Genomic DNA, 22,838 nt, shown 5'->3' on the forward strand with positions numbered 1-22,838 from the left:
ATAATAACATCTCAGCTTGTCCCGGATACCCGTGGCATGTCTACTTCCACTCCTGCCAAAAAGGATGGCTTACCTGCATCAAGGTACGGAGAGACTCCACATAGGACTGCTCCGTGTCCAACAGGGTCATGGTGACATGTTTCCGCATATCCTGCAAGGAAGAACAGAGGGGCATTAAAAGATCATCTGTCTTGCCGTATGTACATATGCCGTGTCCCTTCTCCGGGCGCAAATAATCCTCAGAATTTGCGTACCTCACCGCAGAGGAAGCGATGAGCGTGCCACCTCTTTGCCTAGGTCTAACCCACTTCTGGACCTGATCTGCCGTCCCAGACGCCTCCAACTCTAAACATGCGCAGAGTTATATTTATAGATAATATAAATAAATATGAGATCGGAAGGGCGACATTTGCAAGCAATTTGCAGCCTGTGGTGAAAGAGATTCTACGGGATTGACTGGCGTCGAGCATCCAAATTGTAGAATTACACTCGACGCACAATTTATATTTGGGTTTGTTCCATCGATACAGGTCGTCCTCGACTTACAACAACGGAGCTCAAATTTTCTGTTGGCTAAGCGAGATTTACCTCACAAAATTTGTGAGGTAAATTTCGCTCCATTTTACGACCATTCCTGCCACCGCTGTTAAGGGGATCCCTGCCATTGTGAAATGAGGGAGTGAATTTGGCTTCCCCCATTGACGTGGCTCGCCGGGAGGTCGGAAAAGGGGATCGTGTGAGCTCGGGACACTCTGACTGTCATAAATATGAGTCAGTTGCCAAAGTGTCTGAATTCTGATCGCGTGACCCTGGGGATTGCTGCAACGGTCGTTAAGTGTTGATTAATTGAAAAAAAGAAACCTATGTCCATTTTTCACACTTACGACCGTTGCCGGATTGAAATTTAGGTACTTGGCGACTGCTTTGTATTTATGACAGTTGCATTGTCTTGATGGTCACAAAATGACCATTTGTGACCTTCACAGAGGACGTGTCCAGCCCTTGAGGTCTCTTCTGGATCCAGAGCTCCTGCTGGATCCGGGGGTTGGACTAGATGACCTCCAAGGTCCCTTCCAATTCTATTATTCTCACTCACGCTCAAAATTCTGGTTTTTATAAAGTTCTAACTCTCTGGCACAATATCAGCAGCTTGTCTGCCTCTTCTTTGGTTTCTCCTGGCGATGGCATTTGGTCTCTAGTTAAAGCTGTGAATGATGGAAGCAGAGGGCGTGTGTGCCTTATGGGCTTCGGTGGCCAAATGTTCAAGATCTGCCTTTGTGTAACTAGAATGTTGTGCTCTTTTGCTGGAGGGGAGAGCTGTCGCTCGGGGGAGACAGAGAAATCACCCTGTGACTGAAGAGGAATCAGAATAAAAAAATAACAGAGTTGGAAGGGACCCTAGAGGTCTTCTAGTCCAACCCCCTGCTCCAGCAGAAAATCCTATACCATTTCACACAAATGGCTGTCCAATCTTTTCTTAAAAACCTCTAGTGTTGGAGTATTTACAACTTCTGGTGGTAAGTCCAGGCAATTAAAGTCTGGTTCGCATCCAACAACAGCCCTGCAGGGTGGGCTGGATGGAGAGCAGACTAGTGTCTGCCACAATCTTTAATTTTTTTAGATTTATATTGCAGCTTCCTTTGTGACCTCAGCATAAATAGCACTGCCTCCCCTCCTCCTTTCCCCCTTCACAACAACCCTGTGAGGTAGGCAGGGAGATGGTGACTGAAACCTATTCTCCAAAGCACCTGGGGGCAGGACAAGAAGCAATGGATGGAAACGAATCAAGGAGAGAAGCAACCTAAGGAGGAATTTCCTGATGTTTAGAACCATCGAACAGTGGAACTACTTGCCACCAGAAGTTGTGGGTGCTCCATCACTGGAGGTTTTCAAGAAGAAATTGGACAAGCAGCTTTCTGGAATGGTGTAAGGCTTCCTGCTTGAGCAGGGGGCTGGACTAGAAGACCTCCAAGGTCCCTTCCAACTCTGTTATTGTGTTACAGGTAATTCTCAAAGTACGACCACGATTGCACCCAAAATTTACGTTGTTAAGTGAGAAATTTGTTAACTGAATTTTGCCCCATTTTACGACTTTTCTTGCCACGTTTGTTAAGTGAATACTGCGGTTATTAAATGAATAACACGGTGGTTAAACGTTTTGACTTTGTTTCTCCGAAAGTCGCAAAAGGACCGTGTGACCCAGGGACACTGTGACCGTCATAAACGCCAGTCGAGCATCCAAAGCTGAATCATTACGACCTCAGAGGTCGTAATGATGGCAAGTCACTTTTCCCCCAGTGAGGGTCTCACTTTGAACGGTCGCTCAATGAAGTGTTGTAAGTCGAGGACTACCTGAATCCCGCTCCAAAACAACCTGGAAAGTCTTGGTTTTTTCCCCCCCCATGTTTTATTTATTTTATTTATATTATTTTCCGTTTCCGCCAAGCAGTGTGAGATCTGTGTTTTTAGACAAATCAAAATCCACATATTTGTTATAGCATTCATCGCAATAGTATTAATAATATAACTACATGCCAATATAATTACAATAGTACAAATCAGCCAGGAAGCCTTGATGCCTGATGGGGAGACCTCTTCCCATTTTTATTCAGCCTCTTAACCCGCTCACCCCATTTCCAAACAGAGAGGCATATACATACATACATACATACATACATACAGTATACATACATACATACATACAATATACAAATACAACACAAATATAAAAAGGCAACATTAAAAATAAAAATATGGTTTTCTGCCTGCATGGTCTTTTGTGATAAGCCGAAGGACAGAAAGAGGGAGTAGTGACCTTCCTCCCATATTTAGGCATACCAGGGGTTGTAACACAAATACATACCTATTTCCCTGGCTCAACTGATAAGGAGGCGAGCCTGTGGCTTAGTGGCTAAGACTCCTGCCTAAGATATAATACAGCCCAGGTTCGAATCCCAGTAAGGGTATGGCTAGCTGATGAGAGCTAATTAGCTCGAAATAGATCTATCCTAGTCTCCCTTTATTTATTTATCAGTACAAATACAACACAAATATAAAAAGGCAACATTAAAAATAAAAATATGGTTTTCTGCCTGCATGGTCTTCTGTGATAAGCCGAAGGACAGAAAGAGGGAGTAGTGACCTTCCTCCCATATTTAGGCATACCAGAGGTTGTAACACAAATATATATATTATATATAATTAGCTCGAAATAGATCTATCCTAGTCTCCCTTTATTTATTTATCAGTACAAATATAACACAAATATATATATATATATATATATATATATATATATATATATATATATATATATATATATATATATATATATATATATATATATATATATATATATATATATATATATATATACACACACATACATACATACACACACACACACACACACACACACACACACACACACATACATACATACATATATCACTCCAGAGATCACTTCGCAAGAATTAAAGCATTAATAAAAGTTTGCATGTCTCCCTCCCTCGGAGCAGCCTGGGAAAAAAATTGAGCCTTTTTCTATTTTAGGAAAATCTTGATCCACTTAATATCCTGCAATTCCCAAGGGGGAGGGGGCTGAGAAGACCCAAAAGAGAAGGTGACAATCCTGAGTAAATTCCACCGCACCCCAGCCGGTTTCTTTCCATGGACCGCCTCCGCTTTTTTCTATTGAAGGGAGAAAAGCTTTGAAATTGGGGAGTGGTCCCCGGAGGGCGACTTTCCCCTGACCTGCCCTAGGAGCCGAGACGCCAGATTGCTAAATATTGAGACCTCTTGGCTTTAAATGGACTTAACTGGGATCTCTGTGCTAACGGTCAAAAAAGGACTGGAATCCCCCCAGCTCGGAGAACAGTTTAATCCTGCCCCGAATTGATTCCGTATTACTCACCGACTGGGCTCAGCGACTGGTTTTCTGATTTAAGGGCTCAGAGAAAACATCCCTGAGCTGCAGAAAGAATCAGGTTGCTAACTTATCCACTCCGGCGATTCACTTAACAACAAAGGTCGTAAAATGGGACAAACATCTCGCTTAACAACAGAAGCGTTGGGCTGAATTGCGGCCGTAAGTCAAGGACTACCTGTTACAATAACACTTCAGGAAGCATCAACTGTAAGAGTAACTGCTAATCATCATCATCCTTTAACGACCCCATAATCTGTTGCTAGTGGAGTTTGGGCAACTGAATGGAGCTAGCAGTGTGTTTTACTGGCCAGATGCCCTTCCCTGTCACCAGTACGGAGTTTTGTTCAGCAGATATATTCTCAGTGTGCCCAGAGAGATAAATATTTGCCTCTACCTAGGATCAAACTCACAGCCTCCTGAATGTGAGGCGAGAGCTCCATCACGTGTAAGAGTTAACTACCAACGATAACAACAAACCCAAAAGCATTGCACTCGTGTCCTACACAGCATACATTTCACTAATCGAACAATTCCATTTTCTTTCCATTTATTCCAGAGGACGTGTTTCAGTCAGTGGCACAATCTGGATGAACTTGTCCGAACTCAGAATATAACACGAATTGGCTACTTTAATACTTGGATGGGAGACCACTCAGAAATCCCAGGGCCATAAACTAGATTGGAAAGTTGGGGGGGGGGGGACATGAAAAACTTTCATGTTGAAGAAAAGTTACAAGGGCACAACCTCAATCACTGGGAGTCAAGTTTAAGATGGAGCTTTGTTTAAACCAGAGAGTCTTCAAAGGTGGCGATTTTAAGACTTGTGGATTTCAGTTCCCAGAATTCCTCAGCCACCATTGGTAACTTTCAGACTTTTGGACTTCAACTTTAAGACTTGTGGACTTCAACTCCCAGAATTCCTCAGCCACCATTGTTAACTAAGACTTGTGGACTTCAACTCCCAGAATTCCTCAGCCACCATTGGTAACTAAGACTTTTGGACTTCAACTTTAAGACTTGTGGACTTCAACTCCCAGAATTCCTCAGCCACCATTGGTAACTAAGACTTTTGGACTTCAACTTTAAGACTTGTGGACTTCAACTCCCAGAATTCCTCAGCCACCATTGGTAACTAAGACTTTTGGACTTCAACTTTAAGACTTGTGGACTTCAACTCCCAGAATTCCTCAGCCACCATTGGTAACTAAGACTTTTGGACTTCAACTTTAAGACTTGTGGACTTCAACTCCCAGAATTCCTCAGCCACCATTGGTAACTAAGACTTTTGGACTTCAACTTTAAGACTTGTGGACTTCAACTCCCAGAATTCCTCAGCCACCATTGGTAACTAAGACTTTTGGACTTCAACTTTAAGACTTGTGGACTTCAACTCCCAGAATTCCTCAGCCACCATTGGTAACTAAGACTTTTGGACTTCAACTTTAAGACTTGTGGACTTCAACTCCCAGAATTCCTCAGCCACCATTGGTAACTAAGACTTTTGGACTTCAACTTTAAGACTTGTGGACTTCAACTCCCAGAATTCCTCAGCCACCATTGGTAACTAAGACTTTTGGACTTCAACTTTAAGACTTGTGGACTTCAACTCCCAGAATTCCTCAGCCACCATTGGTAACTAAGACTTTTGGACTTCAACTTTAAGACTTGTGGACTTCAACTCCCAGAATTCCTCAGCCACCATTGTTAACTAAGACTTTTGGACTTCAACTTTAAGACTTGTGGACTTCAACTCCCAGAATTCCTCAGCCACCATTGGTAACTAAGACTTTTGGACTTCAACTTTAAGACTTGTGGACTTCAACTCCCAGAATTCCTCAGCCACCATTGGTAACTAAGACTTTTGGACTTCAACTTTAAGACTTGTGGACTTCAACTCCCAGAATTCCTCAGCCACCATTGGTAACTAAGACTTTTGGACTTCAACTTTAAGACTTGTGGACTTCAACTCCCAGTATTCCTCAGCCAGCCATGGCTGGCTGAGGAATTCTGGGAGTTGAAGTCCACAAGTCTTAAAATTCCCAAGCTTGGATACCCCTGGTTTAAAACAAACGTTTGTGCCTTCCTCCAGGGAGCAAATTCAAAATTGCAATCTTGCAATTATGGACAACTTTCTCTCCAAAACATGGCCACACTATCTTTCTTCTTTTCCTGGCCAAAGTCAGAAGACACGTCAAAAACTCCCACGCCTGACACAGCGGAAGGACAGAAAGTCCTGTGATATTTCACTGCTTTCCCTCGGAAACCTCCTCGCTTTGCTGTTTTCATGCCTGTTGACGAGTCCTTTCAATTAAAAAAACCAAGAAAAAAAATCTAAAATGTAAATATTACTTTTAAAAATATACCAGCCGGAGCTGTTGAAGTGGAAAAGCAGGCTGTATCTAGGCAGCAGAATATTTTCATGAGAGAATATATATATGTGTATGTATGTATGTATGTATCAGATAAGAGTCTTCTCCAGCTATTAAAATATATATTAAAAAAGAGTTTTTGTACGGATGTGTGAATTGGATGGAGTACAATTCCCCAAAGATCTTGTCTTTTAATTAAATTGGAAAAGAGGCTACCAGTCTGTATTTACTTTTTTTCAATCCTGTTATAACTTTGGCCACTAAATGAATTATTGTAAATTGAGTCTACACAGACACACACACACAGACGTAGTCCTCGACTTACAACAATTCATTCAGTGACTATTCCAAGTTACAACGTGATTTATGGTCATTTTTCACACTTACAACCGTTGCAGCCTCCCCGTGGTCATGTGATCAAAAATTCAGACGCTTGGACACCGACTCACATTTATGACAGTTGCGGTGTCCTGGAATCCTGCGATTTCCGCCCCCCCCCCTTTTGCGACCTTCTGACAAGCAAATGGGGCGGGATTCACTTAACAACCCTGTTACTCATTTAACAACTGCACTGATTAATTTAACAACCGCAGCAATAAAGGTCGTAAAATGGGGCAAAAACTCACTTAACAAATGCCTTGCTTAACAACAGAGATATTGGACTCAATTGTGGTTGTAAGTCAAAGACTTCTTGTATATATATATATATTTGGCACCACAAATCAATGCTTTTTTTTTTTACGACACTGAAAACGGCAAAATCTCCTAAATTGAAAAAGCTCATTTCGTTTCCGCCAGCTGAGTGGTAAAGATGAAGTTCTTTCTTTCTAGAAATGTTTATTAATCTTCCTTTTGCAAAAAATAATAATAATAATTATAGAAGCGGCTGGCAGCCAGAGCGATGGGCTCATTAGATACGTGAGAAAAAACAGGCCCTGTTCTCTGGTGTGATAAATCACAAGCTGATGTGTCCGGTCCTTGCACGCACTGCAAGAAAGACCCACTTGGAGCAACAGAGGGTGTGAGCGTGTGTGTCTGTGTGTGCTGATAAAAATCACCTACAGGAGGCATCAATATGCTTAGATCAAGGTTTCCCAGCCTTCACATCTTTAAGAGGGACGCACTTCAACTCCCAGAATCCCCCAGCAAGGGGGGATTGGTGGATGTCAGCTCCCAGCATTCCCCAGCCAGCATGGGTGGACCTAGACTCCCAGAATTCCTTAGCCAGCCTGAGTGGACTTCAACTCCCAGAATTCCCCATCTAGCATGGGTGTACTTCAACTCCCAGAATTCCCCAGCCAGCCTATATGGACTTCAACTCCCAGAATTCCCCAGCCAGCATGGGTGGACTTCAACTCCCAGAATTACCTATCTAACATGGGTGGATTTCAGCTTCCAGAATTCCCCAGCCAGCCTATGTGGACTTCAATTCCCAGAATTCCCCATTTAGTGCGAACGGACATTCAACGCACAAAATCTCCCAGCCAGAATTTTGGTAGTTGAAGTCCACCTACCTTAAAATTCAGAAACAATGACTTAGACTGATGAGTAACCAATGAGTACTCTGCCTGTACCCCTCTGCATTTTCCATCGGGTGTTATTAACTGTCATCTGTTTGACAGGGAGGAAAAATATGTTTTTCTTCCTACGGCACAGAGTATTCCCGGCCCAAATCCACTTAATAAAGGCCATAGCCTCTTTTCATAAATTATTGTAAACTCCAGCGACGGAAAAAGAAAACATTGCTTAAATTTAAATGGGAAACTCAGCCCTTCGGCTGGACGTGCCATTTTTAGAACCTCCTGACAAACGTATTTCCAGTTCTTGGCCAGCCATTCCGTCTTTGACAATTTTAGGAAGACGGGGAAAAGATAACGGTGTTTTTCAAAGATGTTGGGAAAAAGGCTGATGTGTGTAATCACATTTATCAAACTGATGGCTTGGCACGTAAAAAGCAAACTCCAGAATACTTCTGGGAAATCCATAGATTTGACTTAAAGGGACACAGTGGCTCAGTGGTTAAGACGCTGAGCTTGTCGCTCAGAAAGATCGGCAGTTCGACGGTTCAAATCCCTAGAGCTGCGTAATGGAGTGAGCTCTGGTTCCTTGTCCCAGCTTCTGCCAACCTAGCAGTTGGAAAGCATGTAAAAAATGCAAGTAGAAAAATAGGGACCACCTTTGGTGGGAAGGGAACAGCGTTCCGTGCGCCTTCGGCGTTGAGTCATACTGGGCACATGACCACGGAGACGTCTTCGGACAGCGCTGGCTCTTCATTCATTCATTCAATTTATTCATTTATTTATCTGATTTCTATAGCTGCCTGTCTCAGCACACAATTCAGAAACACCCACTACCATCAAAATCTTAGAAAACACCTTAAAACAATAAAAGCATTAAACGAATTAATTTCACAACCAGTCCCTTAACATTTGCTTTGTGACTGCTGCACAGAAAGTCATAAAATAGGGCCACCCATGTGCTGATCTGTTTTACGACTGTCATAACTGACATCCGTAATGGGCAGGCTCAATTACAGTCCTTAATTTGGGGAACTACTTGTAAAAAGGGGCTATTTCTGTTCCGTGACTTTTATTTGCACGTTTTGCCAATTAAACTTGATTGATGCAACGTGTTCCCAAATTGACATGGTAATCTTTCTTGGCGACCACAATCGGAACTGGCCACTCTGTCATTAAGCAAAGCAGTCGCAAAGTAAAACCACAACTATGGTTACCATCTCCCTTCAGCCTTCCTTCGCTTGACCCCACCCCCCCAAAGGTTGTAAATGCGAGGCTTGGTTGCAAAGTTACTTTTTTCAACACCGTCGTCACTGCAAATGGTCATTAAATGAGGTCACTGCTAAACAAGGACAACCGGTAATCTCAAAGATATAAATTTTATAAGCCGCAAAGAACTCCTTCTGTAATTATACCACAACCTTAAAAAGCACAGAGTCCTAAATTCTACAGCGCCTTTTAATCCAAAATACGAATTGGAGTATTTATTTATCCATCCGCTTATTTATTTGTATCCAGCTTTTATTATTTTTAACAAATCACCCAACAATTTCGTAGCCGAAAGGGCCGTTTCAATTTCAGAAACGTGACAGCCACATAAAGCAGGGGTGTCCAAACTTGAGAACTTTAAGACTTGTGGACTTCAACTCCCAGAATTCCCCAGCCAGCTATGCTGGCTGGGGAATTCTGGGAGTTGAAGTCCACAAGTCTTAAAGTTCTGGGAGTTGAAGTCCACAAGTCTTAAAGTTCCCAAGTTTGGACACCCCTGACATAAACTAATATCAGGTCCTCCTATTGACGAGGTCTCAAGGAAATCCAACCGATTTACTGCCGTGTAAGATAATATTATAATACAATACAATACAATACAATACAATAGTAGAGTTGGAAGGGACCTTGGAGGTCTTCTAGTCCAACCCCCTGCCTAGGGGAGATGATGCCTTAGTGGCTACGATGCTGAGCCGTGTCAATGAGCCACTCCATCTTTGACAATTTCAGGAAGACGGGGAAAAGATAACGATGTTTTTCAAAGATGTTGGGAAAAAGGCTGATGTGTGTAATCACATTTATCAAACTGATGGCTTGGCACATAAAAAGCAAACTCCAGAAGTCTTCTGGGAAATCCACAGATTTGACTTAAAGGGGCGCAGTGGCTCAGTGGTTAAGACGCTGAGCTTGTCGCTCAGAAAGGTCGGCAGTTTGGCGGTTCGAATCCCTAGCGCATAGTGAGTGAGCTCCCGTTCCTTGTCCCAGCTTCTGCCAACCTAGCAGTTCAAAAGCATGTAAAAAATGCCTGTAGAAAAATAACAGCGTTCCGTGCGCCTTTGGCATTGAGTCATGCCGGCCACATGACCACGGAGACGTCTTCGGATAGTGCCGGCTCTTCGGCTTTGAAACGGAGATGAGCACCGCCCCCTAGAGTCAGGAACGAATACCACAGGTGTGCGCGGGGAACCTTTAGATTAACATTTGAGGACGAATGATTTTCTGTAATCAACCACTGAGCTCAAAATGGAGATTTGCAATGAAATTAGGGATGTCGTTTCCTACCTAAAATGTGGGTATTTTTGAGAATGCACGGAGAATCAGCAGTTTTGACAGACGGAAAAACACCCACACAACATGTGCACCTCTCCCTGTGGCCACGCAGCATCCATGAAGACTAACCACACAAAGTTGCTAGGTGGATCTAGCTTCCCCATCGACTATGCTTGTCAGAAGGTCACAAAAAGGGGATCGTGTGACTCAGCGACACTGCGACCATCAAAAATACAAGCCAGGAGCCAGATGTTTGAATTTTGATCACAAGGATGCCGCCACGTTATAAGGGGGGGAAATGGTCATAAGTCACCTTGTTCAGTGCTGTAGTAACAATTGCATGGGCATTAAATGAGCTGTTGTAAGTCAAGGACTAAGAGCAAAGGTAAAGGTTCCCCTTGCATGTATGTGCTAGTCGTTCCTGACTCTAGGGGGCAGTGCTCATCTCCTTTTCAAAGCCGAAGAGCCAGCATTGTCCGAAGACGTCTCCGTGGTCATGTGGCCGGCATGACTCAACATCAAAGGCGCACAGAAACGCTGTTCCCTTCCCACCAAAGGTGGTTCCTATTTTTCTACTTGCATTTTTTACCTGCTTTCGAACTGCTAGGTTGGCAGAAGCTGGGACAAGTCACGGGAGCTCACTCTGTTACGCGGCGCTGGGGATTCGAACCACCAAACTGCCGATCTTTCTGAGTGTCTTAGCCACTGAGCCATCTTTTTAAAATTTATATCCCACCTTAGTTATTTTTATAAGTAAATCGAGGTGGCGAATAGACCTAATACTCCTTCCACTTCCCACAACAACAACCCTGTGGAGTGGGATGGGGTGGGGTAGGCTGAGAGAGAGGGACGGGATCAAAGTCACCCAGCAGGCTTCCATGGCTAAGGTGGGACTAGAACTCAACATCCCCTGGTAATTGGTTCAAAGTCATCAAGTTAATTTTCATGGCTAAGGCAGGACTAGAACTCACTGTCTCCCGGATATTGGCCCAAAGTCACTCAGCTGCCTTTCATGCCTAAGGCGGAACTAGAACTCACAGTCTCCTGGTGATTGGCCCAAAGTCACACAGCTGGCTTTCACGACTAAGGCGGGACTAGAACTCCCCGTCTCCCGGTGATTGGCCCAAAGTCACCCAGCTGGCTTTCACGGCTAAGGCGGGACTAGAACTCACCATCTCCTGGTGAATGGCCCAAAGTCACCCAGCTGGCTTTCATGCTTAAAATGGGACTAGAACTCACCGTCACCCAGTTTTTAGCAATGGCAGGGAAAATCATTGCTTATTTCACCTACATTGTCAAATTAAACACCCAGTTCAGGCTGGACAAAGAAGTCCAAATCTTCCAATCGAACCCCGAAATGCCCTTGACCAGAAGACAGAGCCAAACGCACGGCACCTTGTGGCCGTGATACTTATCTTCCCAACGGATGCTAAAATTAATCCATTCTTTGGACAAAGAATGCAGCCTTTGCTGGATCACCCTGGCCAAACACGAGTCGATGAGTCAGCCCTGGAAGTGATGCCATTCACAGAAACCCCTCAAAAGTGTGCGTTACCCCAAATTCTGAGCAGCCAGGGGGAAAAAAAAAAAACGTTGAAGAACCACGTTGATAGAAAGTATTTTAAGGATGTGGCCAAACCTCTTTTTTTAAAAATAAAATAAAATCCAATGGTGATTAGGTTCCAAGAAAAAATGACCCCCGAATTAACAAAATGAATAAAAACCACAAAGAAAAATGACAACAAGGAGCAGGGATGAGCAACGACAGCCCCTGGGCGACCCGGGGACTTCAACTCCCAGAATTCCCTGCTGGCTGGCTCAGGGAATTCTGGGAGTTGAAGTCCCCGGGTCGCCCAGGGGCTGTCGTTGCCCACCCCTGGCAAAGACTGAGATGACAAAAGCATGCAGACCCCTTGGGCAAGGTCTGGCTCACCGCAACCTCCTCGCCTGTTTTAAAAATGATCCCCGCAAGCGTGCGTGGAGCAAAGAGCACTTCTGAACGGCGTCGCCAAGAAAACCGGGTGTAATCGATAAGAAAGATTTCATCTAGGTGGAACAAAGGATCTTTTGGGGGGGAGATGCTAAGACCGACAAAGCGTGCATCCTGCACGGAAGTGGAATGGTTTCCCCCTCCGTTAAGAGAGAAATCTAAAGATGGAGGCGGTGCCATCACCTGTGGCTTGAAGCTCAGGTAGCACTCGCTCCTGATGGAGCTCCAAGGCACATCGTCCGGAGATGTCTGGCAGGGCCACTACAGACAGGCCACGGATTATCCACGGGGAAGGAGCTGCCATGGTCTTCCTTGCTGCTGTAGCTCAGATCTATCCCCTATTGATTGTTTCCTGATTGCTTATTTGGACCCAATGACTATCATTAAGTGTTGTACCTTAGGATTCTTGACGAATGTATCTTGTCTTTTTATGGACACTGAGAGCATCTTCTGCACCAAAGGCAAATTCCTTGTGTGTCCAATCCCACTTAGCCAATAAAGAATTCTATTCTATTCTATATTTCCGATTCTATTCTATTCTGATTTCTTATTCTATTCTATATTTCTTATTCTATTCTATTCTATTCTATTCTGATTTCTTATTCTATTCTATTCTGATTTCTTATTCTATTCTATTCTATTCTATTCTATTCTATTCTATTCTATTCTATTCTATTCTATATTCTTATTCTATTCTATATTGTATTCTATATTCTATTCTATTCTGATTTCTTATACTATTCTATTCTATTCTATTCTGATTTGATTGCTTATTAGTATTTTATGGCTATCACTAAGTGTTGTATCTTATGATTCTTGACGAATGTATCTTGTCTTTTTATGTACACTGAGAGCATCTGCACCAAAGATAAATTCCTTGTGTGTCCAATCACACTTGGCCAATAAAGATTATTCTATTCTATTCTATTCTATTCTATTCTATGTTTTCTATTCTATTCTATTCTATTCTATTCTATTCTATTCTATTATTACATTTCCTATTCTATTCTATGTTTTCTATTCTATTCTATTCTATTCTATTAATTCTAATTCTAATTCTATTTCTATTTCTAATTGTAATAATTCTATTCTGGCATGACAAGGGCGCCTTCAACTTCTCCCAAGCTGCACTGAGCACATCGGATGCCCCACTGGGCAGGTGGGTGGGACCCCCCACACACACGCAGAACCCCCCCCCCTCCTTCGTGGTTACGACACCCTCTTAGCCATGCCACGGTTGTACAGCGAGATGCCAGAATGGAAGCCTTTCTCCGGCCCGGTTTCCTTCGCCCACCCACCCACCCGCCTGCGAAAGCCACCGTCACCTCAACCGTGCCATTCCGAATGGGGCTGTTCCGATGGCTGCAGCCGGCGCCGGTGGTCTTCTCCGGACCCTCCTCGCCGGCCGAGGCAGGGGCGTTGAGCGCAGAGGGGTCAGGCCCTTCCCCGAGTTCTCGCATGTCTTCCAAGGCGATGGTGAACTGGGCCAGTGTCCTGACCATTTGCAGCATGCGGCTTCCAGGGTTGGCTTGTTTGCTCAGAGAACAGCGCCGGCCAGCCGATGCACCTCCTGGATGGGCTGCGGTACCTCCGTAGCAATCGGGGACGAAAGGATGTCGTGAAGGGGGAGCCCTGCTCCCTGGCTGACGCCTCCTGTCCTCCCTGCCGCGGTGCCTAAATGCAAAAATAGCAGCTGGGTCCCTCCTAAGCAGGTGTATTGCCTCTGTGCTGGGTTTTTTCTTCTTCTTCTTTCAGCTCAGCTGGGCTTCGGCTTGTGTCGGCGTCATCCAGAGCCGGAGAAAATGGATTGGTTGGGAGGGAAGCAGGGAATTGATAGAGATGGAGAGGGAAGAAGGGAGGGAGGGAGGGAGGGGTGGCTGGCTGTGGGGAGGGGGGGGGGAAACGCAACCCAACCTTCTCCGTTTGCCATGGGAACCAACTCAAAGCACCCAAGGATAGCGCAGCCCACTCGGTTCTCTCGGCTGAGCCGACGGGTGCAGGATTAAACAGGGGGGAGGGCCTCACCTGCGGGGCCATGGATTGCCAGGCCGAAGGTTTTGCAGCTGGAGAAGCTGGGCGTGGATGGGGGTCTTACAATACAATACAATAGCAGAGTTGGAAGGGACCTTGGAGGTCTTCTAGTCCAACCCCCTGCCTAGGCAGGAAACCCTATACCGTTTTGGACAGATGGCTATCCAACATCTTCTTAAAGACTTCCAGTGTTGGGGCATTCACAACTTCTGGAGGCAACTTCTGTTCCACTGATTAATTGTTCTCACTGCCAGGAAGTTTCTCCTCAGTTCTAAGTTGCTTCTCTCCTTGATTAGTTTCCACCCATTGCTTCTTGTTCTACCCTCAGGTGCCTTGGAGAATAGCTTGACTCCCTCTTCTTTGTGGCAACCCCTGAGATATTAGAAGACTGCTATCATGTCTCCCCTGGTCCTTCTTTTCATTCAACTAGACATATCCAGTTCCTGCAACCATTCTTCATATGTTTTAGTCTCCAGTCCCCTAATCCTCTTTGTTGCTCTTCTCTGCACTCTTTCCAGAGTCTCCACATATTTTTGACATCGTGGAGACCAAAACTGAATACCGTACTCCGAGTGTGGCCTTCCCAAGGCCTTATAAAGTGGTATTATCCCTTCACGTGATCTTGATTCTATCCCTTGTTCCAGATGTGGGTTTTTCCATCCCTTGTAGCTCTGGAGAGAGAGACGGCAAAGATTAGTCTTTCTCTAGCCCAGCTAGATGGGCGATGGGAATTAGTTTCTCCCAGGGGTCAGGCGGGTCGAAGGGCAGCTGACCAGTCGCAAGACCAGGTCTTCAGCGGAATTAAACCTACTCCACCAGGTAGCAAGGTGGCTTGTGTGCAAATCACCTTCTTTTCACCAGACTAGATATATACCTAATTCAATTCAGTTCAGAATAGAGCTGGAAGGGACCTTGGAGGTCTTCTATCCAACCCCCTGCCCAAGCAGGACATCCTAACCAGTTCAGACAAATAGTTGTCCAATCTCTTCTTAAAAACCTCCAGTATTGAAGCAGCCACAACTTCTGTTGGCGAGTCATTCCACTGATTAATTGTCCTCACTGTTAGGAAGTTTCTCCTGAATTCCAGGTTGCTTCTCTCCTTGATGAGTTTCCATCCGTTGCTTCTTATCCTGCCTTCAGGTGCCTTGGAGAATAGTTTGACTCCCTCTTCTTTGTGGCAGCCCCTGAGATATTGGAAGACTGCTATCATGTCTCCCCTAGTCCTTCTTTTCATTGCACTAAACATAACCAATGCATAGCCTTTGCTGGGAAAATGGTGGGGTTGGCACTCCTTTTTGCACCCCGAGTTAGAGCAACTGGGGTGTAGTGGACCCCAGAAATGGTCTAGCAACCATGAGGAGCACCATCATTTTTTTAAAAAGAAACCAACACTTGACCAGGTGTTGACCTTAACCCTGCCTTTCTTGAGGACTAGTCTTTTTATTCTGAGATATGATAAAAGGTTTGGGTTTGGGTTAGGGTGTGATGGTTGTGTGAACAGTGATTGTAAACAGGCATAAGTCAAGCACTACCTTTATTTCTGAATGCTGCTACATAATCTTCCTTAACCTGCAATTTCCAGACTTATGGCAAAGAACAAATTCCCAGAATGCCCTACATAGCATTTAATCTTGGGAGTTGTAGTTCCAAGATACCTGGAAGCCTTCAGGTGCTGCAAATCAGCACCAAGCCATCCGTTTTTAAGTCTTCTCAGCCTCCTTCCACTCATTGGTCAGAAATGATTTAGGGTCTCCTGTTGTAACCCCACATATCTGGAAGGGATCTACAGGTAGTCCTCGACTTCCAACAGTTCGCTTAGTGACTGCTCAAAGTTACAACCGCAATGACAAAAGTAACTCTTGACTGTTTTTCACATGCGACCTTTGCAGCATCCCCATGGTCACAGGATCAAAATTCAGAGCCTTGACAACTGACTCACACTTATGACCATTGCTGTGTCCCAAGGGTCAGGTGATCCCCTTTTGCGACCTTCTGACAAGCAAAGTCAAGGGGGAAGCCAGATTCACTTAATAACGGGGTTACTAACTTATCAACTGCCGTGATTCACTTAACAACTGAGGCAAGAAAGGTCGTAAAAGGGGACAAAACCCACTTACCCAAATGCCTCAATTAACAACATAAATTTGGGGCTCAGTTGTGGTCGTAAGTCGAGGACTATCTATACTGGGGCAGGGTTAGGGTTAGTCTGTATGGACTTCAACTCCCAGAATCCCCAGCCAGCATGGGTGGACTTCAATTCCCAGAATTCCCCAGCCAGCATGGGTGGACTTCATGTCCCAGAATCCCCCAGCCAGCATGGATGGACTTCAAGTCCCAGAATTCCCCAGCCAGCATGGATGGACTTCAAGTCCCAGAATTCCCCAGCCAGCATGGGTGGACTTCAACTCCCAGAATTCCCCAACCAGCATGGGTGGACTTCAAGTTCCAGAATTCCCCAGCCAGCATGGGTGGACTTCAAGTTCCAGAATTCCCCAGCCAGCATGGGTAGACTTCAAGTCCCAGAATCCCCCAGCCAGCATGGATGGACTTCAAGTCCCAGAATTCCCCACCCAGCATGGGTGGACTTCAACTCCCAGAATCCCCCAGCCAGCATGGATGGACTTCAACTCCCAGAATCCCCCAGCCAGCATGGGTGGACTTCAATTCCCAGAATCCCCCAGCCAGCATGGGGGGGGACTTCAATTCCAAGAATTCCTCAGTCCGTATGGAGAAATCTTAAACTCGCCAAGGTTGCAGACACCTTTACTGGGGGATTCCAGCCTAGAATTGAGCCCGACTTGTCCCAGTTTGGGCATTTGAGGAGTGGGGGGGGGGGTTGATGCCATCCATTTGCTTTGGACCTCTGCAGCCAGGCAGTGGCCTCTTCCTCCTCCGTCACTTTTGGCCGCTGTCAAGAGAGGAAATTTACTAGCTCTGGAGGCAGCTGGGCCGAAGACCGGTTGTCACATGGGGTTGTCATAGAAACCTGCCAATGTTTAATTGGGGTTAATTAACGAAGCAGGAGGCCAATGCTCTGGAGCAGAGGGAGCGCAGATGGGAAAAAGATTTCCCTGCCTCTTCAAAAGGCGGAAAGGACTTGTTGGGCTGGGGGCTCTCCTGGATTCTGGGAAGGTTCTGGATGGCCCCGAGTGGGACGTTTTCGGTGGGTTAGATTCTCTAGTCTGCCTCTTGGAAGACAGACGGAGGAGTAAGGCAGCCCTCGACTTACAACTTCTCGTTTAGTGACTATGTACAATGAGAGCTTATGCACCGGATACAAATTCCTTGTGTGTCCAATCACACCTGGCCAATGAAGAATTCTATTCTATTCTATTCTATTCTTCTATTCTATATTCCTTATTCTATTCTATTCTTCTATTCTATTCTATTCTATTCTTCTATAATTCTATTCTATTCTATATTCCTTATTCTATTCTATTCTATTTTTCTATATTTCTATTCTATTCTATATTCCTTATTCTATTCTATATTCCTTATTCTATTCTATTCTTCTATTCTATTCTATTCTTCTATTCTATTTTATATTCCTTATTCTATTCTATTCTTCTATATTTCTATTCTATTCTATTCTTCTATATTTCTATTCTATTCTATATTTCTATTCTATTTTATATTTCTATTCTATTCTTCTATATTTCTATTCTATTCTATTCTATTCTATATTCCTTATTCTATTCTATATTCCTTATTCTATTCTATTCTATTCTACTCTACTCTATTCTATGTTCCTTATTCTATTCTTCTATATTTCTATTCTATTCTTCTATATTTCTATTCTTCTATATTTCTATTCTATTCTATATTTCTTATTCTATTCTATTCTTCTATTCTATTCTTCTATATTTCTATTCTTCTATATTTCTATTCTTCTATATTTCTATTCTATTCTATATTTCTTATTCTATTCTTCTATTCTATTCTATTCTATTCTATTCTATTCTATTCTATTCTTCTATATTTCTATTCTATATTTCTATTCTATTCTTCTATATTTCTATTCTATTCTATTCTATTCCATATTCCTTATTCTATTCTATATTCCTTATTCTATTCTATGTTCCTTATTCTATTCTTCTATATTTCTATTCTATTCTATATTTCTTATTCTATTCTATTCTTCTATTCTATTCTTCTATATTTCTATTCTTCTATATTTCTATTCTATTCTATATTTCTATTCTATTCTATTCTATTCTTTATTCCTTATTCTATTCTATTCTATTCTATTCTAAGGTGTCCTGGCATGGGGTTAAGACTAGATGACCTCCAAGGTCCCTTCCAGTCCTGGGATTCTACATTAAATTTTGTCCAATGCATCAACTTTTCTATGGATAGATTCGATATCACAGGCCCCACCTGGACGCCAAGCCTGTTTTTGCCGAAAACATCCTAGGCTTGAAAAATATGTATAAATTGGGGCTCCCAGCTCAATTCAGATCTTTTATTTCAGAGGAATGCAGGAGCCGAAGGGATTGGAATGCATTCCGAGCATTTTTATTGCTTACTGCTTGTACTAGCAATTTGTTTGTCAATCAATTAATTAGCTTTTAAACGGAGGAAGCGTTTCCCCAAAGCTTCCTCAAGTGCCTCCCCGCTCTCCTGTGTATGCATTTCTCAGGACTAGCAATTCGAGTTTTGAGGGCTCCTTGGTGCTCTCTGAGCTTGGTTGCTTTTCTTGCAGACGTTTCATGACCCAGCTAGGTAACACCATCAGTGCTAGAGGGAGTGAGATTGGAGGAGGAGGCAGAAGAGGAGGAGGCGGAAGAGGAGGAGGGGGAGGACGACTGTGGGCTCTTTGGTGCTCTCTGAGCTTTGTGGTTTTCCTGTAGATGTTTCATGACCCAATTAGGTAACATCATCGGTGCTATACAGGAGCAGGACTTGTGAAGGAGGAGGAGGAAGAGGAGGAGAAGAAGAGGAGGAGGAGGAGGAGGAGGAGGAAGAGGAGAAGAAGAGGAGGAGGAAGAGGAGGAGAAGAAGAAGAGGAGGAGGAGACTGTGGGGTCCTTGGGGCTCTCTGAGCTTTGTGGTTTTTCTTGTAGACGTTCCATGACCCAACTAGTAACATCATCAGTGCTATACGGGAGTAGGATTTGTGAAGGAGGAGGAGGAGGAAGAGGTGGAGGCAGAAGAGGAGGAGGAGGAGGAGGAGGAAGAAGAGGACTGTGGGGTCCTTGGTGTGCTCTGAACTTGGTAGTTTTCCAGCAGACGTTTCATGACCCAACTAGGGAACATCATCAGTGCAACCTCTGCAAGAAAACAAGCAAGCTCAGAGAGCACTAAGGGCCCCTTCGTCCCAGCTCTGAGCTACAAATATTCTTTATTCATTTGAGTTTTCTGTAAAATAAGAAAGACCAGTCCAGTTACGCCTCAACTTACAACAGTTCATTTAGTGACCGCTCAAAGTTACAACGGCACTGAAAAAAGTGACTTATGATGACCATTTTTCACACTTACGACCGTTACAGCATCCCTGTGGTCACGTAATCAAAATTCAGATGCTTAGCAACTGACTCATATTTATGACGGTTGCAGCGTCCCCGGGTCACGCGATCTCCTTTTGCGACCTTCTGACCAGTGACCAAGTCAATGGGGGAAGCCCGATTCGCTTAACGACTGGGTCACTAGCTTAATCACTCAACTGCTGTGATTCACTTAACCACTGTGGGAAGAAAGTCTGCAAAAAGAGTCAAAATTCACTTCACTGTCTTGCTTAACGGCGGAAATTTGGAGCTCAATTGTGGTTGTAAGTAGAGGACTTATTGTACCCCCAAATTCTGGCGTCTTCTTAGAACCACATAAGGTTTTGCCTCTTCATTTTTGCAGCTCTGCTGCAGGAGAGGAAATGCTTGTAGCATTTGGCTGTGACTAAAACTGGGCCGCCCTATTTTTAGTCAAGTCAAAAGAAAATATGGAGAGTTTATTTATAGAGTTTTCTTTGCAAACACAGTAAGTTTCCCCCCCCCCCTCTTCTTCTAAAGTCATCTTTCAAAAATGTGCATGCATTTAAAACGAAATAAAACCGGATCTACATCTCAGTCCCGGTTTCTTGGTTTTTCCAAAAGAGTTAAAAAGAAATAAATTCAGATGTTTCTTCATTCGCACCCACCAAGTTTGCATAATTTCCCCCCCATTTTTTTTGCTTTTTGAAAAAAAACAAAACATTTAATCCAGGAATGCATGACACAGCATCTGCCCACCTCCCTAAGAAAGGTCAAAAGAGGGATAAAAGAAAATGGAAAATGGAAAATGGAAAGAAAGCTAGCTGGGATTCGTGGGTGGGTGGGTGGGTGCGATCGGGATGCAGCCACGATAGTCTAAATAAAACCTGGTTTATGTAATTTAGGCTATCGGAAGCATACGATATCAAAACAGCAACAAAAGGAGTGATGAAGAAATTGATAACTTGGCTTGATAATTGATAACAGCAAAGCCACAAGGGGTCCTTTATTCGGCCTACTGACCGATCTCTGTGGACTTCAACACTAAGAATTCCCCAGGCAGCACTGGGGGGAGGGGGGGACGACTTCAACGCAACTCCTAGAATTTCCTAGGCAGTTTGGGTAACTTCATTCGACACTTTCCAGCTAGCATGAGTGGACTTCAATTCCCACAATTCCAAAGCCAGGACATAAAAACTTCAGGTCCCAGAATTCCCCAGGCAGCAAGGGGGGACTTTACCCAGAATTCCCCAGTCATCATGGATGGACCTCAAGACCCAGAATTCCCCAGGCAGCCAGAAACAATCCCCTAAGGCAGGGGTGTCCAAACTTTTTGCGAGGAGGGCCAGATTTGGTGAGGTGAAAATGTGTGGGGCCAATCGTTCAGCCTGACATTCTTTGAACCCTTAACATTAAATGCGAATTAACTACCGTATTTTTCGGAGTATAAGACGCACCAAGATTTTGAAGAGGCAAATTAAAAAAAAAGTTCTTGCACTCTCCCACAAAAATGGGCCTTTTTTTTAAAGGGCATGAATAGCCTTTAAGAGGCTTCTAGAGTGCCCCTGGGGGCTGGGGGGGGGGAAAGTTGAGCAAAAAATGGCCCGTTTTTTGCTCATTTATGCCCTCCACAGCCCCCAGGAGCACTCTGAAAACCTCCTAAAGGCTATGCACAGCCATTTTGGTGAAGGGGGCAGAGTTTTGGGAGGCAAAAAATGCTGTATTCAGTGTATAAGATGCACCCAGATTTTTAGCCTCTTTTTTGAGGGGAAAAAGATGCATCTTTATACTTTGAAAAATACGGTATTTTATGAAAGACTAAACAAATAACTCCAGTAGGGAGAAGAGGCTGCGGGCCGCTTGAAATTTGAAAAAGGGCCACATTTGGCCCCCGGGCCGCACTTTGGACATGCCTGCCCTAAGGCCTAAGCAATCATGTCTGCTTGTTATCTCACTCACTTCTAAGTCCTTCATTCTTCCATTCAATCTCAACTCTCCACAGACCTCGACTTGCGACCACAATTTCCGTTGCTAAGCGAGACAGTGGGTTAAGAGTGACCGAGGGTCTGGCTCAGCTGTGCTCCAGATGAGAGGAAAATAAATTTAATGACTGGTCATACTTTCCTGCTTCTGTATCTTCATGCAACGGCTACCGACTGCAAGATTTTGTTAAAATGGACATTTTAATTTTGTTTGCGTCTTAAAAAGAGACTTTTTAAAGCTGTTCTTCATCCTTGCAAATACAGGGGGTCCTCAAGTTACGACCACAATTGACCCCAACATTTGCTGCTAAGGGAGGCAGGTGGTAAGTTAATTTTGCTCCATTTATGACCTTCCGTGCCACCGTTGTTAAGTGAATCACTGTGTTTCTTAAGTTAGTAACGTTTGTTAAGTGAATCTGGACATTACTTGTCAGAAGGTCGCAAAAGGGGATCACGTGTCATTGGGACCCAGCAACGGTCGTAAGTATGAGTCAGTTGCCAAGCCTGAATTTTGATGATGTTACAATGGGAGATACTTCAGCGGTCATAAGTGTGAAAAGCAGTCCTAAGTCACTTTTTTCCAGGGCCCTTGCAACTTTGAATGGTCACTAAATGAACTGTTGTAAGTCGAGGACGACCTGCGCTTCCCCCTCTCCCCCACTTTAAAAATATCTAAATCTCTCTTTTCCAGAGATTTAATTCTCTTCTGGCTATAATCACCACGTTTTGGTAAACAAGAGAGAGAGAGAAAGACAGGAGACCGTGCTGAAGCCAAAACTGGCACTTCTCCACGGCAAGGGGGTGGGAGGCGGTGGGGGGGGGGGGAGAATGACTCAGAAGAAGGAAAAAGTTATTTACGAAGAAATATGGAAAGGAAGGGAAGGAGGGTTTGGAAGCATAAAGGCTGGGGTGCAGAGGTGGGGAACAGTGACCCTTTTAAGACTTGTGGACTTCAACTCCCAGAATTCCTGAGCCAGCATGGGGGTCTACGGCCCTTTTATGATTCATGGACTTCAACTCCC

At 44.1% G+C, this 22,838-nt stretch overlaps 3 protein-coding genes across 3 annotated transcripts in view; 1 reads left to right on the plus strand and 2 right to left on the minus strand.

The window, feature by feature from the left end:
* Window positions 1-22,838, plus strand: part of FAM168A (family with sequence similarity 168 member A) — a 373,080-nt gene that overhangs the window by 186,679 nt on the left and 163,563 nt on the right. The gene's annotated exons all lie outside the window — the stretch shown is intronic.
* Window positions 1-22,838, minus strand: part of RELT (RELT TNF receptor) — a 483,787-nt gene that overhangs the window by 109,323 nt on the left and 351,626 nt on the right. The window lies entirely within an intron of this gene.
* Window positions 1-22,838, minus strand: part of ARHGEF17 (Rho guanine nucleotide exchange factor 17) — a 126,556-nt gene that overhangs the window by 54,292 nt on the left and 49,426 nt on the right. The window contains exon 2 of the mRNA XM_081952868.1: window positions 74-151. Within this exon, the coding sequence (XP_081808994.1) occupies window positions 74-151 (78 nt within the window). The remainder of the gene's footprint in view (window positions 1-73; window positions 152-22,838) is intronic.

Source organism: Natrix helvetica, assembly GCF_964273705.1.
Source record: "Natrix helvetica genome assembly, chromosome: 4".
Classification (NCBI taxonomy): Eukaryota; Metazoa; Chordata; class Lepidosauria; order Squamata; family Natricidae; genus Natrix; species Natrix helvetica.